Source organism: Lemur catta, chromosome X (assembly GCF_020740605.2).
Source record: "Lemur catta isolate mLemCat1 chromosome X, mLemCat1.pri, whole genome shotgun sequence".
Lineage (NCBI taxonomy): Eukaryota > Metazoa > Chordata > Mammalia > Primates > Lemuridae > Lemur > Lemur catta.
Genome location: NC_059155.1, coordinates 26,413,494 through 26,428,170, shown reverse-complemented (window position 1 = coordinate 26,428,170; position 14,677 = coordinate 26,413,494). Strand labels below are relative to the sequence as shown.

At 39.4% G+C, this 14,677-nt stretch overlaps 1 protein-coding gene across 1 annotated transcript; it reads left to right on the top strand.

Annotated features, from left to right (window-relative positions):
• The first annotated feature begins 1,639 nt into the window (after nt 1-1,639).
• On the top strand, nt 1,640-3,028 carry LOC123628311 (DDB1- and CUL4-associated factor 12-like protein 2). The gene has a single exon (XM_045537948.1). The coding sequence runs from the start codon at nt 1,640-1,642 to the stop codon at nt 3,026-3,028; it is 1,389 nt and encodes a 462-aa protein (XP_045393904.1).
• The last annotated feature ends 11,649 nt before the right edge of the window (nt 3,029-14,677 follow it).

Here is a 14,677-nt window from a genome sequence, read left to right as displayed (position 1 = left end):
GAGGAGTCAGAATTGTGGTTCAGGAGTGTTGGGGAGCACTAGAATGCAGTAGCTGGACAGTAGGGTGAGAATGACCTATGGCTTATACTTGGAGTCTGTTTACCTGAGATGAAATTGTACAAATGCCTGGCGGAAGAGGAGAGAAAATAAACAAAAAGAGGAGGTGGGGGAGAAGCAACAAAATAGCTCCTATGGTCTCTTCTGACTGGTCATAAGAGTAAATTCATACTCATACTCACTCACTCAGCAAACACGTTTTTGTGGAAGAGATAAGGGTTTGTTCAGAGTTGGTATCAGCCATCAGTTTTTCCACACAGTGTGTCACTGTGTAACTGAAATAAATCACTGTGCAACTGAGCATGCCTCTGGGCCTGCTTTTGAGACTGTTAAACCCATTCTTTGAAATGCTAAACTCCACACCATTGTATTCATATGGTTTCCTCCTTCTGAAAAGATGTTATCTCTTTCTCTGCTTGTGAAAATCCTATTCACCCCACTCCAGATTCCCAGGGACTATGCCCAGGCACATGGATCTCTGGGACTGACAGTGGGACATCAACCCTCCTTTCCAAGAGTGAGGAGGGAGGTGTCTCCCCCCCCCCACTCTTCCACTCCACCTCCTTAGGGCTCTGAGATTCAAAGGAAACCAACATCCCCCATAAAACCCTCCTCACAGTCCCTCCTCACCCAACAGCTCAGCCCATCAGGTTCTCAAGGCTGCACCCAACCAAAGGATCCCTGACATCACTATAGGAGGAATATAGGGCCCAGAGATCTGCGTTGGAATGCATCCCTCAGGGATTTAGGTGCAATAGCTCAGAGATCTCAATTTGAGGAGGGATAAAATGTTTGGTTGAAACTACTTAAGACATCAGTAGAGGGGATGAAACTGAGGGGGCTGCAAGTGTGATGTAAGGGTAAAGGTCTCCCTGCCACTGCCAAACTCTCTCCCATCCCCCAACCCAAGTTCAAAGTCTAATCTTAGCGAGCTGTCTCCCGTATTTCACCAAGAGCGCACTGGTTTCTTCACACAGACCATGGTCAGGGCTCCATCTAGCCCTGGTCTCAACCATATTTTAAGTTTAACATTTTATCTAACTAGGGATTTTAAGAAGGCTAGATGGTTGCGGTCTTGAGGGTGGAAAAATGCCAGGTGTCAGATACTGGAGGTCCTGGAGCTCAGGCCCTCAATGACCCTCTCCCCACAGTGCCATTACCCTCCCCGGCCCCTCCCTGACTGGCCCGCGTTACCCAGCAGGCACCCCACACCCGCTCCTCCCATCATCCCACTGCCTCCGCCCCTCACACTCACGCCCCCCGCCCCCAACAGCCCTCCTCGCCCCTCTCTGACTTCGCTCCCGCCGCGCGGCCAGCCGCACTTCCTGCCCTCGCCTGGGTCCGCGGCGCGTTCGCAGCCGCTCTGCGCCCGCATTGGGCTCCCTCTGGCCTCGCGTTCCTCGCTGAGCCCTCAGCCGCCGCGCCTCAGACTCGGGAGGCTCTGCGCCCGCCGTTGCCTCAGCCTCCTGGCCCTTGAGACCCCGTGCTCCTAGCTGACCCAGAGGCTCCGCCATCTCCGCCGCGGCCAGGACCAACTCGGGTGCCACGCGCCGCCGCCGCCGCCGCTCGTCCGCCGCCCACCATGACTCCGCAGCAAACAGGTATCGGGAAGCGGAACGCGCCCGCGGTCGAAGCCGGCGCCGGGGGCTCGTCGTCTCAGGGGGCGGCGAGGGACGCAGAGGGGCCGCTGCCGCCCAAGAAGCAGAAGCGGCAGGCGACGCGTCGCTCGCTGGTGCACTACCTGAAGGGCCGCGAGGTGGGCGCGCGGGGCCGCGCGGGGCTCCCGGGCTTCGAGGGCGAGCTGCGCGGCTACACGGTGCGGAGGCTGCCGGTGCTGCTGACGGAGCGCGAGCTGCCCCTGGGCACCCTCGACAAGGTGTTCGCGTCGCAGTGGCTGAACGCCAGGCAGGTGGTGTGCGGCACCAAGTGTAACACGCTTTTCGTGGTGGACGTGCAGTCGGGCCACATCACGCGCATCCCCCTGCTGCGGGACAGGGTGGCCGGGCTGGGCCGGGCCCGTCCGGGTTGCGGCATCCACGCCATCGAGATGAATCCCTCCAAGACCCTTCTGGCCACCGGGGGCGAGAACCCCAACAGCCTGGCCATCTACCAGCTGCCCACCCTGGACCCCGTGTGCCTGGGCGACCGCCACGGCCACAAGGACTGGATCTTCGCCATCGCCTGGCTGAGTGACACCGTGGTGGTGAGCGGCTCCCGCGACGGCACCATAGCGCTCTGGCGGCTGGACCCGGACACATTCCATGGTAGCACTGGCTGGCACAATGATTTTGGGCTCCCCGTGTACTCCCACATCCATCCGATGGACGTGCAGGCCATCCCCAAGGCCAACACCAACCCCAGTAACTGCAAAGTGCGAGCCCTGGCCTTCAGTGGCAAGAACCAGGAGCTGGGAGCATTGTCCCTGGATGGCTACTTTCACCTGTGGAAAGCCCGGAGCACCCTGACCAGGTTACTGTCCCTCAGGCTGCCCTACTGCCGAGAGAATGTGTGCCTGAACTACTGCGACGAGTTGTCCCTGTATGCGGTGGGCTCCCAGTCCCATGTCTCCTTCCTGGATCCACGCCAGGGCCAGCAGAACATCCGGCCCATGTGCTCTCGAGAGGGCGGCTCGGGAGTGCGCTCCCTGAGCTTCTACCAGCATGTCGTCACAGTGGGCACGGGCCATGGCACCTTGCTCTTCTATGACATACGCGCGCATAAGTTCCTGGAAGAGAGGGCCTCATCTAACCCAGACTCCCCTCCAGAGTCCGCAGGGAGGAAGCTCAAGCTCATCTGTGGCAGAGGCTGGCTCAACCATGATGACCTGTGGGTGAACTACTTTGGTGGCATGGATGAGTTCCCCAATGCGCTCTACACCCACTGCTACAACTGGCCAGAGATGAAGCTTTTCGTGGCTGGGGGTCCTCTCCCTTCAGGCCTCCATGGAAACTACGCAGGCCTCTGGAGCTAAGGATGGCTGCCTCGTTCTCAAAGTGCACAAATTTACTTTTCATTTCTGTCTAACTTTCCTTCTTCATGCTGCATTTGTGCTTTTGATGCTGTGTGGCTTTTGTCTTCCAGGTAGAATTGACCCAGCTTAACCAACCTGTGCTCCTCCAAACAGAGAGAGAGATCCTCTGGTCAATTAAAACTTGGTTTCAAGACTTCTGCTCCTCCCCAACACCTTCTTTTTGCCTTCTCATACAAAGAATTTTTGCTAATCTTTAGTTGCATTTTCTCTTTGAGTGAGTCACATTCTCTCTTTCTTTAAGGAGATGGGGTCATGGTCTTGTAGTTATATATAGTTTCTTTTTTTCTCATTGCCAGTATTACCACAGGGTTGTTTTTATTTTTCATTTCAGTTATATGATGTGTATTAGGAGAACATTTTCTAATAAACAGGGTGTTTGTATATCTGTTCTGGAGAGCTTTCCATAGTTTTATAGCAGTGTTCCAAATGAAAAAATACATTCCAAATTCTAGATTACCTACTTTGGGGAACATTTCATTTACAAATTTTGATGTTAGTGTATGTAGTTTGTAAGTTGTTGGCACTAAAGTGCTTTTTCAGAGTTAATTCTTTTTGAAAGGAAGTTCGTAGAATCTTGTGTTTGTATCAAAATGCCAGTTGGTGAGAATACTTCAGGAATACAAGGGTTCTACTCAATTGAATGTTCAGAATTAATTTGAAGACCTAATCAGTCTTTTTCTCTTTCAAGCCTTATTTAAGTTTCTATGATCTGTCCTTAAATAGATAAAAGAATGTGTATTTTTTCACTTCTTGCCTTAGTACTATCAAGACTTGTGAATATAGTTGAATGTTTGTTGCTTGAAACTTGCACCGAGTTTTGTAGCCACCATTCACAGCAGGGATTCTAAGTATAAGTGAATGTATGGTGGGCTGGGCAGAATGTACACTGATCCAGGACATAGACTGGATATTTTTGCTGTTGCTATTTTAATATCTAGTGTTGTATTTGAGCATATTTTAAGATTTCCAATTCTGCTTAAGAGTTAATTCACAAGGAAACATTACAAAAAAGAAAAAACCCATTCAGCTCATTCTGAAAAAAGATTGTGAATTTGTACAGTCCAAATTAATAAGATTTTATTTTGTGAATTTCAAAGATTCTTACCTAAAGTAGAATAAATATGTTGTTAAAAAGTAGTGATGTTATTACCCTCAATGTAGTAATATTCAATTATAGTGAACACGGTAAATTTTCCTGAAAAAGATGAGCTGAGATTTAAAATAAATGGGATTAGGTTGAAGAAAAGTACAGTGAGGCTCAGGTAAATACAACTTGTGGACTGCTATGAAAACAGGTTGTATTTATTTGAGCCCCACTGTACTTTGATATTCTGAAATACAAAAGAATATATAAAAAAAGAAAACAGGCTGTAATTCTCCAGATACGAGACTATTAAAAATGAGAAAGGAGAGTGCCTCTTCTCAAAACTGGCAAGGTTGTGGTGACCTTGAATTAGTATTATGTCAAATCTGTTTTTCCTTAAACGTTTTGGCACTCAGATACTGCCTTGGTGTTCACACACTACACGCTGTTCAATGGCAAATCTGAGCCAAGTAATATACTGAATGGTACCAAATGTAAATTAAGGAATACAGAAAAGTAAGCTTTTGTTTTTTGGTATTGTTTTAACAAGCTTATATAATTTTTGTTATATAGTGATAAAATGTGTTTATGTGCAACTATGTTTCTCCAACTCAGTCGTAAATGTCTTAAGAGCAGAGAATGTAACTGTCATCTTTATATTCCCTCATTTCTCCACTAATACCTAGCAAATCAAAGGCAACAGTAAATATTTGCTGATTTGCTTCTGGAGACTTAAAGTTCAAGTTTGAAATAAATAAATAAATGTTTGCTCTTAAATAGTATAGACTTCCGTTGTATTTTTCCCATTTTTTTTTCTTAAATTTTGCACTATTTCATTTCCAGGTCAGGCTATGGTGCTTAACTGCTCATACACTTATTTATATGTGATACCAGATGAAGGAAAATGTATAAATTTTATATGGTACTGGAAATTAATCTTTTCAGTTTCAAACGTTTAGATTTGAATATTTCCTTAAAATATTTTGGGTATTTTTTCATAAATTAATTTTGAAAGATCATGCTTTGTAGTTGCCTTTTAACTTAAACATATATTTTCTAAAAATGTTCTTAAAAGTTATCTAAGAATTTCACCAAAGTATTTGCTGCCTAGCTTCTTGTAGGTAATGAGGTATGTTTATGGTATTTTTGTAATTATTTTTGGACATGGGGAAAATTTTCAGAGGAAATAACATTTTCTAACTTGGGTGGGATTTGAGAGAAGAAATAGAAAGCATTTCGCTACTCTGATTTCTTCTCTGGCTTGGTCCTTAACCTCATCACTGATTCACTCTCAACTTTCTCACATTTTAAGGTGTATCTTTTCGATGCTAAATCACATGCCCCAACTTTTTAAAAACTAAATAATCTAGCTATGTGTGCATTTATATTTTGCATATGTCTAGTTATTTTGAAATGTTTTTGAGTTTTAAGAGAAAGTGATATACAGAAGTATAATTAATTGTGTAACCTGTGAGTGTGAAATAATTGGAAAAAATAATCATGCCAGCACTCCAGGAAACCCATAAATGCAACTCATTTAAAATACCAAAGGAATGCAAATGTTTAGGTGCAAATGAGCTATCTCTGCTGCCTTAAAAGCCTTAGTTACTTATAGCTATGTATAAAATGTTAATGCTATTTATCTTTAACTGCCTATTCATACATTCTTACCCAAGCATATTTCTGACCCAAAAGTTTATGTTCCTCCCCTTTACTCTGGAATGAGTTAATTTCCATTTTTTTAAAGGGGGAGAAAAATTTTACTAATCAAGGATATCCATCGAAATAAATTGAGGTGACTACCCTGAAAAAAAATTCATCTGTTAAATATATTCTAGTGGTAATAATAAACAAAACTGAATTCTCCAGATGTTGATTTTTATCCGCCTATACTCAGTGTTGAACATGTCAAAATTTTTCCATTAATTGGTAATTTAGAGTGATTTTAGAAGTAATTCACAAAGCCCTCCCCGGATGTTTTACTGACAGCTTCATAATCTCTTTAAGTATTATTAGGTAACCCAGCTAACATGTCACTGTGTGAGCTGCTCAGGGATGCATGCAGTTCAGTGAGAATGACATGTACTAATATGAAAGAGAGTCTGCATAAGCCACTGGTGTTTGCTCTAAGGGATGTTATTTTAAGAACTGCTGAAAGGGATGCCCAAAACTGTTTCCCACTACTGCCCTTCTGCAAACCCAGAGACACCTAGCATTTGAATTTGGCATCAGCGAAAGTACAATGTGATTGCAGGAGGTTGCCATGAAATGTTCATGCTGATCCTTAGGAAAGAGGGCTCTTTAACTGCTAGGTATTTATTTTGCACAGGCAGTTGTCTTGTCTTCTTATGCCCTTTCCCTACGTTTTTTCCTGTTAAACTCTCTATGATTTCCAATACAGAATTAAGCACTTCTCCATGCTTTCAGGGTAGATGTTTTATTATTATCTTTATGATAGCACTTATCAGATTGTCATGCAGTTAACTACGTGGGTGTCTAACGTCCCTTTCTCTCCATTTGAATGGGAACTCTGTCATCCCAACACCTAGCACAATAGAATGCACATAAATGGCACTGGGATGTTCAGTACAATAACAAATACACAAATTCGTTTGCAGAAATTATTTTGTCAGATTACATGACCAGAACATTAGGGAAGGTGATTAAGGACTAAGTTAATGGATGAAGAATATCCTGAAACAGGCTCCATGGTAGTGATCATGGTGATTTGTAACATGGTATAATGTGACTCAGGCAGCAGAAACTTTGACTAATTAACTCTTTTTCCCAGGAATGATATTGGATCTGGAGCACCAGGATGAAATGGAATAAATATTATTTTAGAATTATAAAAACCTGGGTTTGAATCCCAACTCTTTTATTTGCTTATAATAAGCCAGGGGTATGTTGCTTAACTTCTCTAAAACTGACCTTATATTACTAATTGTTCTATGCCCAGTATAGAGTGGCACACCAGACATTTAACCAAATATAAGTTTGTATACTTACTTGAACCTCAAGAGTTGATTGCAAACATTTATTGTGTGGTGGTAATCTCTGTCTAGGTATTTGCTTAATTCAGTAATTTTCAGACTTTGGAATATATCAGAGCCATTTGCACATATTTTGAAAGCGGGAGATGCCTCAGTTCATGCCTACTATAACAGAATTTTCTTGTAAAAACACCATTTTATTCAAGTGTTTTAAAATTAATCCATTCAAAAACAAGGCAGCAACAAGAAGGGCATCTGCCTTAGAGATTTATGGTATAGCAGGGGAGAAAGATACCTAATGCCCTAATTATAAAAAAGGTAAATATAACATTAAAGGTATATACTAAGTGCTATAAGAATATGCAAAGAATAGTAATTAATTCTGCGTGGAAGGTTATGGAGGGTTCCCAAAAGAGGCAATATTAGAGCTGGGTCTGGAATGTAAAATAAGAGTGGAGAAGGAGAGCCAATATTGGCTTCAAAGTACATTGTGAGTGTCTGAAATGTGTGGGCACATACACACATACAGGGCTGCTACCATTTGGCCTTGTGGAATTTGAAGTGGCTGTGGGATTTCCAGATGGGAAATGTCCACTTGGCAGATAGAAATATAGATCTGGAGCTCATAAGAGAGGTTAGGGCTGGAAATACAGATGTGAAGGTCATCACTATAGAAATGGTACCTGGGAGAGGCACGGAGGGGTATAGTATCTCAGAAGCTAAGTTTTTATTTCAAAATTCACCTATCTTTAACATTGACATAGGTATGCACTACTACAGCGGTCCCCAATCTCCAGGGCCGCGGACGCACACTGGTCGGCAGAACTTTGCTGCCACCCCACCCCCAAGGAAGTCAAGGAAAAATTGTCTTCCTTGAAACTTCAGAAGAGGGAGGGAGGGAGCGCACAGCAGGAGGCGAGTGGCTGGTGGCTCAGCAAAGCTTCACCTGTATTTATAGCTGCTCGCAATCGCTCTCATCACCCACAGACCACCTGAGCTCTGTCTCCTACCGCCCCCGGCCACCCCACCAGTCTGTGGAAAAATTGTTTTCCATGAAACCAGTCCCTGATGCCAAAAAGTTTGGGGACTGCTGCTGCACTTAGTAGTAATTAATGGCTTGCAGTTAAATAGCCAAAAGAAATGTTTGTTTAGTGAATATTAAACACTACTTAGTGGCCCCCAAGAAGCAATATTTCATCTTTTCATCTGTTAATTATCAACTTTTAAATTTCCCTAATGCCATCACATCAACCTAAAGCAGATAAAGGAAATCTGCCAAATTTTGCTGTGTTTTAAATGAATAAGGAGTCTATATTTTTGTTAGATGTGTTCCTGCATCCTTTATAGAATATAGGTCATTCTACAGTTGGGCAAGATGAAAGCTAAATATTGATGATACATTCCTTACAAATTACTTTTTTGTTTTTCTATTTTGGAGGTAAAGTTCACTGAAGCAAACACATTGATGATGTCAATGAGAGTAATGGTGCTATTTTCACCCTTTCTAATGCCATTATTGTGCCATTCTCTGTTTCAACCTAAGGCATTAATGTTTCATGTTGATTAAATTTTAACATCTAAATTGCCCTTTTATGTTACACACAAATGATAAACTTGAATGTTCAAGTCAGAGGGCAGCAACTTCAGTTTCCTCTACCTCCTAGTGAATTTATCACATAACATCCCCCAGCACCTCAGAAATGGCTCATTTTTGTTTCTCCTCCTTTACTTACCCAGAAATAAAGGCCTGAGTGTGGTTTTTGTTTTTGAATTATGCCTTATATGACTAAAAACTAGACCCGATTTTCATAATAGATGCATTCCTTGATATTTGCACATGAAGCACATTTTTGAAAATGGAATCATATATTCCCCCATTGACTTACATTATAATTTTAGAAGTGTCATCTTTATTACAGATTGATTTCCAATTGACGGTGGCTTCTAACATGTTGCCACTGCCTCCACTTCTGTGACATGTGCTTTAGTCTTCAAATAAAAGCTAAGTGATGTAACAGAATGCCCTGTTTCAAAGAATACTAAAAGATACTTTCAGAATGTGGTCAATTGAGCTCTAATTCATTTGTGTAGAAAATGGGATTTCTTAAAATAGGACATCCTGTAATTTGATTTGCTCTGTATATATTTATCACAATCCAGGGCTAAGTCTAAAATACCCTCATATGTCATGCCTAAAGGAGCTCTTTTTTCTTTTCCCTTAGTCCTTCCTTATGAATATATGAAGATTGCCCCAAGCAAAGGCCAGGGGGTGAGAAAGCTTTTCATGTTGGAAGGCTACATTAATTTAGTTGTAATCAAATAAGGCCGCATTCAAGAAACTTCAATTATGTATACATAAAAATGTACATTATTTTGTAAAAATCTAACTACTGTGTACTTAATAATTTCAAAAAATGAACACTATTTGTTCATTTTAAAGATAACTAACCTTTTAATGACTTTGTTGTGTCTGCTTTTTGTCGGAAAACATTTGAATATTTGGTTGCAGCATGGAGGTCCACAATTTCAGTTGATCCTCTAGATGGGTATCAGTCATTTGTGACCTTAAAGGCATTTTGATTTTGGTTAGGTAGGGGAATGTAGATTCGCAGCAACAAGTGGTTGAAAAGCAAGAAAGCATTTTTGGGGCATGTTGCTGAAGATGTGGTTATTTTACTGCATTTTTCCAATATTTTGATTGGATCTTTATTAGCATCAATGATTTTAAAATATTATCTACTGAAAGCTCAATCAATTCCATTTGTAGCTCTTTAGGTGCCTTGGTGATATCAACTAGGTGACGCTGACATGCTAATTTGAGTGTGATGTCACGATATCAAAGTCAGTGAACCTTTCATTGTATTCTCAAATTAATAGGTCTGTAACAGCTGCATATTCTTCAAATGATTTGCATATATCATCCTGCTCATCAATGACCTTTGCTTACTGGGGAAAATGTTCATCTGAAATTTCCTTTTGAAGAAAAAAGATAGTTTGTTTTTTTTTTTCAAAATGCTTGGCTTTTTTGCCACATATCATATATAGACTTAGCTTTACCTTGCAAAGAAATATTCAAGTTGTTTTGATTTGGCATGATACCACACAGAAATGCTGCATTCCTATAGAAATCTTCTTTCAATAATTCACATTGCTGATTCTGTTCTTCATAAAATTTAACTATCTGTTCTCGCAGAGATAACATTTTGGCTAACACCTGTCGCTGCAATAGCCAACATACTTTAGAATGATATTGCAAACCCACAGTGAATACCTCATCATTCAACTTTAGCATGTTATGAAACTGAGGATGCCATCTTGCATTTGCACCAATATAGTTTTAACAATACTTATAACTTGTTGCAAAGAGTCATTTAAAATAGTAACGTTAGCAAAGAGATTTTGCTGATACAAGATACAACAAAAAGAAATAAGAGCATCTGGATCTGTTAATACGTTTTTTTTTATCTGTGCAATAAACCCTTCATATTTTCCTGTCGTGGAGGCACACCATTATGAGTGTACATACACTCACTAAATTTACCTAATTCAGTCCAACTTCATGACATTTACCTTGAAAATTGTTGAAGCTTCACCATGTTCTGTTTGCAAGTGAGTAACTCTTTGTAACAAGGAAAATCTTCTGTTATGACCCTGATGAAGTATAAAACCTGCACCAAGTCAGTAGTATCAGTTCATTCATCCAAAGTGATTGAATAATACATATTTTCCTTTTGAAGTGTTGCATGAAGTTGTTCTGTTAAGTTAAAGGCTAATTCATGCTGCTGATCAGTTATGGTTCTCCTTGAAAGAGGGAGTTATTTGTACTTTTAAATTTTTTAAACCTTATCAGGGTCTAAGCATCCCACGACTTTGATAATGCATTGTTTTATGATTTTTACATCACTGAATGGCTTCCTTTTTTCCCGTTTTTCTCTGAGTATATAAGCTACTTTACAAGTTGCTTCAGTGGCATTATTTCCAGTTCTTATTGCTGCTTGAAGGAATTGTCTTTGCTTTTGCTTTTCATCTTTTAATTTTTGCAATACAACCTTTCACACCTCTCCCTCTAATTTAAAGTATTTGTGGCTCTTATGACTATTATAATGCTGATGAGCATTGAATTTCTTTAATGTTGATATTGCAGTATCACAAAGCAAGCAAATCATCTCATCTTTAGCAGAAACAAGATAATATTGCAATTCCCAATACTCATTAGAAAATCTGTTTTCTTCCTTCAGCATTCTCTTGGTCTTCTTTGATATAATGGGCTGCTAAGTAGACAGAATTAAAAAAATACTGTCGAGCTGCACAACTATTCACAAATTCCACTTCAAACAGAAACACAGTGCACTGTTGTCAAAAGCTGGTAACACACTGGTGTATTCGACCCTCGTAAACTCTCACCAACCAGCTTCCCACGGTAGTGGTGCCAGTCAGACAGGAGAAGTTAGGACTAAATCATGAGTGTAGCAGCCATCAATTTAGCCCTTATGGTTTACTAATTTTGTAATTGTGCTGGTCAATCTGGGAGGATTATTTCATTGAAACTTATTTTATTCTTTGCTATTTTAAACATATTCATTTTAAAAATGAAGGAAAAATATAAAAGATGAACAAAAATGTATTAATACAAATAAAAGAATTTGTTCTGTAAAATTTGGATTAAGTCTTGATTTCTTTTTGGATAGTCTGTGTGTGAAAACACTACTGGTTTTTGAGTGTTGATTTTGTATCCTGCAAGATATACATTTCTTACAATTGACCTTAGCCTGAAGTTTCTTAGGAATATATTGGGAAATAAATTTTCTTAGTAGTGGATATGTCATTTTCACTGGCAGTAGATTGAACAAAGTATCATAGAAAGTTTGAACACCTGAAACTAATTTTAAACTCAGCATTAGAGTATACTGTGAGAAAATCTCTTTTAAATAATGGATGACACAAACTACCTTTTTTTATCCAGTCTATTTTACAGGTCAAATTATATAACCAACAAGAAGCTATTTAACTGCCAAATAACTGAATATTTCAGAAAGGAGACTATTCTAAAATAACCATCTTAAAATTGTTATCTAGAAAAATCTAGCCTCATTCCAAATCTTTAAAATTTTTGGAATGTTGACAATTAGGATAAACATATATGAGTATAAAAGTAGGATGCCAAATAATGTTTAATCTCTTTGATTTACCATCTATATTTACAAAAGTTTCAACATGTTATAATGGCTAGCATTTCTCTTTTTCTTTTTTAAAGATCTCCTTATAGACAACTGTGAATAAAGTATTAAACCCCAAATTCATGTTTTTTCACACTTTACTGTCATTAGTAATTTACTTATATATTTCTAATATTATAAGCACCTTGCAAGATTATATTTTTTGACTTTTTACACCTCAATGTAGTTCATGGCTCAAAAAATGCCTAATATATTCATATTTAGAAGAAATTGACTTTCTGACTTAAGTAAAAATGAAATTGTTTTGATTTGGCATAGGAGCAACTTCATGATAAATGAGAATTACAACATCTTTATATTTGGTTGAATATGATAGTTTTAATATACATAATTCTAGAGAGTCAAATTAATATTACTTCACCTTCCAGGATTTGTTATTGGATTGAGAGAGGGGACTGTCCCCAGTATACTCTAATTTATGGAGAATATTAATGTGGTGTCTTCTCCAAAAATTCTCGTAAGATTATACACATTTTCACTCGCTTCCAGTAGTATTAGTATGATAATATTATTTGTCCATTAGATTCATTTTCCAACAGTGGTTCATCATCTTAATGTGTGTATTACAGAGAAGAGCAATGGTATTCAGGCATAAAAATGGTGCTTTAACTTTTCCACCTTTTTTGGAGCAGTTTTGAGAAAATTTTTATTAGAAGTAATTGAGGAATGTAAATTAGTGCAACTAGTATGGAGAACAATATGGAGGTTCCCAAAAAACCTAAAAATAGAACTACCACATGACCCAGCCATCCCATTGCTAAGTGTATATCCAAAAAAAGGGAAATCAGTATACCAAAAAGATAACCTTCACTTCCATGTTTACTGCAGCACTATTCACAATAGCCAATATTTGGAATCAACCTAAGTGTCCATGAATGAATGAATGGATAAATAAAATATACACAATGGAATATTATATAGACATGGAAAAGAATGAAATTCTGCCATTGGCAATCACATGGATGGAACTAAAGAACATTACATTAAGTGAAATAAGCAAAACACAAAAAGACAAATCTCACATGTTCTCAATTATATGTGGGAGCTAAATATTAAAACCATTGATTTCATAGAGACAGAGAGTAGCATGATGGTTACTAGAGTCTGGTAAGGGTAGTAGGGAGGGGTGATAAAGTGGGGATGGTTAATGGGTGGAAAATACAATTAGATAGTTAGATAGAATTAACAATATTTGATAGCACAACAAAATGACTATAATAAAAGTAAGTTAGGGTATACTTTAAAATAATTAAAGAGTCGAATTGAAATGTTCCTAACACAAAGAAAAGATAAATTCCTCAGTTAATGGATACTGCCGTTACCCTGATTTGATTAATTCACATTTTATGCCTGTACAAAAACATGACATGTACCATATAAATATTAGGTCATTCAATATGAAATGTCTAATTTCGAATCAAAAGTGTAGTTTATTATATCTCAAACAAGAATCAGCGCAAGTAATCAAAGTATGTGCCTAAACTATCGACATAGTTTTCCCATCTTAATGGTAACTTATGTATGCCAGCAGCAAAGAAGCATAGAGAGTGAGTGGCAGTGAAATCACAAAAGGCGTTTTCCACAGCTTTTTGAGAATTGAATATTTTTCTATGCAAGAAGTGGTCCAAAGCCTGGAAGAAGTGATAGCTGGTGCAAGGTCTGGTCAATATGGTGAATGACAGAGGGTTTCTGAGTCCAGCCTCTATAGTTTAAACAGCATTGTTTGTAGGACATGTGGTCCAGCATTGTCTTGCAAGAGGATTGGGCTGTCTCTGTTGACCAATTTCGGCTGCTTAATTGCAAGCATCCTCATCATTTTGTCCAGTTGGTTGCAGTAGACATTTTCTGTAATCGATTGACCAGGTTTCATGAAGCTGTGATGGATAACACCAGTGCTGGACCACCAAACAGACACCATTGGCTTTTTTGTTTGTTTGTTTGGTTTGGTTTGGTTTTTGTTTTCTTCCTGTTTTATTTATTTCAAGTATAATTTACTTAGCTTTTTTGATGAATAGTTGGCATTGGACTGTGTTTCGGCATTTCATCTTTATCCAACTGCTGTGTCAAATGCTTGTGATTGTCAAAAATAATCCGTTTTTCATCACACATAAAAATATCGTGTAGAAATGGTTCACCTTTATGTCGTGACAGCAAATAAAGGCAAGCTTTGAGACTATTTCTCTTCTGACTCTTGTTTAATTCATGCACAATCCATCTATCCAGCTTCTTTACCTTGCTGGTTTGTTTCAAATGGTCCAATATTGTTGGAATAGTA